The sequence below is a fragment of the Macrosteles quadrilineatus genome, unplaced genomic scaffold, assembly GCF_028750875.1.
Source record: "Macrosteles quadrilineatus isolate MER2022 unplaced genomic scaffold, UCM_ALF_1.0 Scaffold_8__2_contigs__length_117827958, whole genome shotgun sequence".
NCBI classification, from domain to species: domain Eukaryota; kingdom Metazoa; phylum Arthropoda; class Insecta; order Hemiptera; family Cicadellidae; genus Macrosteles; species Macrosteles quadrilineatus.
The window spans coordinates 20,876,014-20,880,086 of NW_026542601.1; the positions used below are offsets into that span (position 1 = coordinate 20,876,014).

Sequence of the window (4,073 nt, forward strand, 5' to 3'; positions counted from 1 at the left end):
CCTACATAACTATGGTATACTACAATGTTGATGAATAAAAAAATAGTTTTCTTTCAGTTTCCATGGCAATTGTTTAGCTAGTAAAAATCTCTTATAGATTTTTCACTGATATGAAAACTAACTATGAAGTAAAAAGCTTTAATAATTTTTTATGCAAAATCTGTTATCTTTTATAACACACATTTGCAATCCAAGCTAAGCGTGTAAAGGCCGCTTAAGATGCGATGTTGAACGGCTTATTGTGAAAACCTTTAAGCGGATTGTTGCCATAAATGTGGATATCAGAAGCGTAACTCTTCGTACAGTATATTGAGTGTCTATTGGCTGCAAATCTGTTTTTCACAGTTTCCATTGGTTATTCAACACATTATCTTTGTGGTAATCGTTACAAGTAAAACTCCTTTCTGATAAAAGAGTCAATTGGCATACTTGCAATCATTTTTCAACATTTAAACTAGACTACAACGAACAAAAACACATTAAGTGAACATGAAATGGTGAACCAGAACTAACATTATTTCAACTTGGTCATACCTGCACTAGGCCCTAAAGTTATTAAGAATAATGTGTAAAAACTAACCTCAGTATGAATGAATTGTATTGAATGTATTGTTATTAATCATGGAAAATGGTTGAAAACTGAAATTTAAATTTATTCATCTGGCAATTTCAATTTTATTTTTTAGAAAGACTATAGATACAATATGTACTGTATAAACATTTAAATGAATATAATACATAACATGTTGATAAAAACATGTAATACACTGTTAATTCCATATCACAATTTCAATTGAACTCAATTACCGTCATAAAATGTTTACGCGAATATGTATAAGAAAATGTTTCATACAATATATGTCTGAGCAGTCACATACTTGCCATATTGTAATATTTAAATATTATAGAATATAAAAACACAATTTTTGCTATCACGGATAACACGATTTCTTAAAGGTTAATTAACAATGTAAAATTATGCAGAAAAATAACACTGCAGCTTTTAAACAATGGTAACATAAATTTGACACAACAAAAGACACCCAGACTCGCAAAAGTATCTTGAGTTTTATTTTGTGATACCCTTAAGAGTGTTACAGAGAGGAAAGCTCAGAAACTAATGGCTCTGCAGTTTAAAAACTAATTTGTTTGAAAAAGAGTCGTTTCCAGCTCTATTACAAGTTTATTCAACAGCGAAAACTCAATTAAACTTTTGAAAGAAACTGTAAAAACGTTATTTGACTAATCTTATACATTTGCCTTCACATATTTCATGGCAAATATCATTATACTTTCTTCAACAAATATAATTTTCATTATAAAATGCTGATGGTGTCTAAGTTTTCAATATATTACGATTTCATTAAATAACTTCTTGATCAGCATTGTACGTGTTATTAAATTTACAGAAAGTAAATAAAAGAAACGTCTTATAACACTTAAAACATATATTTACGCTTATACTGTTACTCACAAGACGGTAAATATACAAAAAAGGTGGTAAGTGGTGATCGATTTCGATTGGACACTCCAATCATCATCAGACCCAATAGGCGAATGACTGTCATTCGCCTATTGGGTCTGATGATGATTGGAGTGTCCAATCGAAATCGATCACCACTTACCACCTTTTTTGTATATTTACCGTCTTGTGAGTAACAGTATAAGCGTAAATATATGTTTTAAGTGTTATAAGACGTTTCTTTTATTTACTTTCCGTAGATTTCATTAAGAAAGTAATGATTACATTTTTGTAACAATAAGTTAAGTTTAAAATTTGTCAACGTTATTAATATGTCCACGTTAAAGAATAGCCCAACGAATATTAGTGTACATTCATATATATACATCTTTCAGCAGTTCTTTGAACTTGAAATCATGTTATAATAATAGCAAGTTGGTTTTTTCGAGTGATGTGTGAAGTTAAGAGCATTCAAGATATAGACCACTTAAGTAAAAGCAATATGACAGTTTGTCAAAGATAGGCTATTTGTCATGATAGTGGGGAATGAAGATAAATCACTGAAAAAACCTCATTCTCTGAGTAAGACTTTAAGCAACAGCAGCTATAGGTACGATGAAGTCGGTTGTGGTTGTTTTATGCTTTTGTGCAGTAATATTTAGTGCAGAATGTGCAAGTGGGCAGAGAGGTGAAATATTTCCAGTTCGGAAAATAAGGCGGATACCAGTAAAAGATGTAGATGATGGGACTCTTGGGGATCCACTATATTTGACTCCTCTGATTAAAGCAGGTAAAATCAAGAAGGCTCAGCATCTTTCCAAGGTAAAGCCAGACATAGGTAATATCACTAGTTATTCTGGGCTTCTCACAACTAACAAAACATGTGGAAACAACTTGTTCTTCTGGTTCTTCCCAGCACAAGAAGACTGGGAGAACTCACCAGTAGTGCTGTGGCTTCAGGGAGGTCCAGGATCATCATCTATGTTTGGTCTCTTTGAAGAGAATGGCCCCTTTAACCACTATTCCACCGGTTTGGAAATGAGAAATTACTCTTGGAATGTCAAAAACAATCTCTTGTACATAGATCAACCTGTAGGCACTGGTTACAGTTTTACAAAGAACGGATGTTACGTCACAGACCAAACTGCAGTGGGAGAAGACTTGTATTCAGCACTCGTACAATTTCTACAACTCTTCCCAAAACTGCAGAAGAACAAATTTTTCATCACAGGTGAATCCTTTGCGGGCCATTACATTCCAGCTATAGGCTACACAATTCACAATAAAAATCCGACAGCTAAACTGAAAATCAATCTTGCTGGTATGATGATCGGGGACGGGTGGACTGATCCTAGAGAGCAAATAAACTACGGCGACTACTTGTACCAGGCTGGCTTGATCGATGATGCTGAAAGAGATCAGTTTTACGTCTACCAAAAGGCATTCGTTCAACAAGTAGACGCAAAAAAGTGGAAAGCTGCATACAACTCTTGGAATAAAGTTCTTGGTTTGTTTGACAAATACTCCAGTGTGGATGTTTACAACTACCTTCCTCAAACAGCCGATACAAGCGATTGGGACTACTACATCCAATCCCAAGCAACTCGTAAAGCCATACACGTCGGTAACCTGGAGTACGACGAACAATCAGATGAAGTTTACAACCACCTTGTTAACAACATGGTCCAGTCCGTTAAGCCGTGGGTAGAAGTTCTCCTAGAGAACGGTTACCCGATGGTGTTCTACGTGGGCCAAGTAGACGTGATCTGCGCATATCCGATGGTCATCAACTTTGTGCGTTCCCTCAACTGGACTGGCCAAGCCGAGTACTTGAACGCTACAAGGACACAATGGCATGAGGGGAACGATCTAGCTGGTTATGTGAAGGCTGCTAACAACCTGGCCGACGTGTTGGTGAGAGACGCAGGACACATGGTGCCTTCTGACCAACCCTTCTGGGCGTATCAGCTGGTCAACAAGTTCGCTTCTGGAGGGATACCAGCCCTCTTGGGAAATAGCAAACTTGGCGATTAGTAATATTACTTATTGGACATTGTTACATAAAACTACAGCTATGTTGAGAGTGAATTAGATATTTTACTGTAAAAATAAATTCTTGAAAAAGTAAAGGATTGGAAATCCCCAAAAAATATTAATGATGTGTGTCTGCTGTATACTTATATTCCCTCAAACCTACAGCTAGATTTTGAAAACTCGAAACTGTGTTTATGTCTGATAGATAAAAAACTAGTCTTAGTATTTTTGAAGCCTTGATAGTTGATTAAGTCTAAATCAAGATTGTGTTTATAATTATTAAATAAATTTCTTAAACTACTTAAGTGAACCTAGACTCAGAAGTTTAGTTTAGATTTATCTTAAGTTCAGGTTTATAGTGCATCTTAACAAACGTCAAACCAAATTTATTTTATGATTGAAACAATCTCAATCTCAAATCTTAATTTTTGATTGGGAGGGATTTATAGTCAATTAGACCTCTTGTGAGCTTATTTTTCAATACCGGTCTAGGAAAACATTTATTTCTACTGTAGAGTGAAGTCAGACACAAGCTTATGTCCATGAATAAGTTTTGATGAAGGAAGGCAGAGTTACA

At 34.9% G+C, this 4,073-nt stretch overlaps 1 protein-coding gene across 1 annotated transcript; it reads left to right on the forward strand.

Moving 5' to 3' along the window:
- The first annotated feature begins 2,012 nt into the window (after positions 1-2,012).
- LOC128999920 (venom serine carboxypeptidase-like) lies at positions 2,013-3,618 on the forward strand. Its single transcript, XM_054426705.1, has one exon. The coding sequence runs from the start codon at positions 2,078-2,080 to the stop codon at positions 3,494-3,496; it is 1,419 nt and encodes a 472-aa protein (XP_054282680.1). The 5' UTR covers positions 2,013-2,077; the 3' UTR covers positions 3,497-3,618.
- The last annotated feature ends 455 nt before the right edge of the window (positions 3,619-4,073 follow it).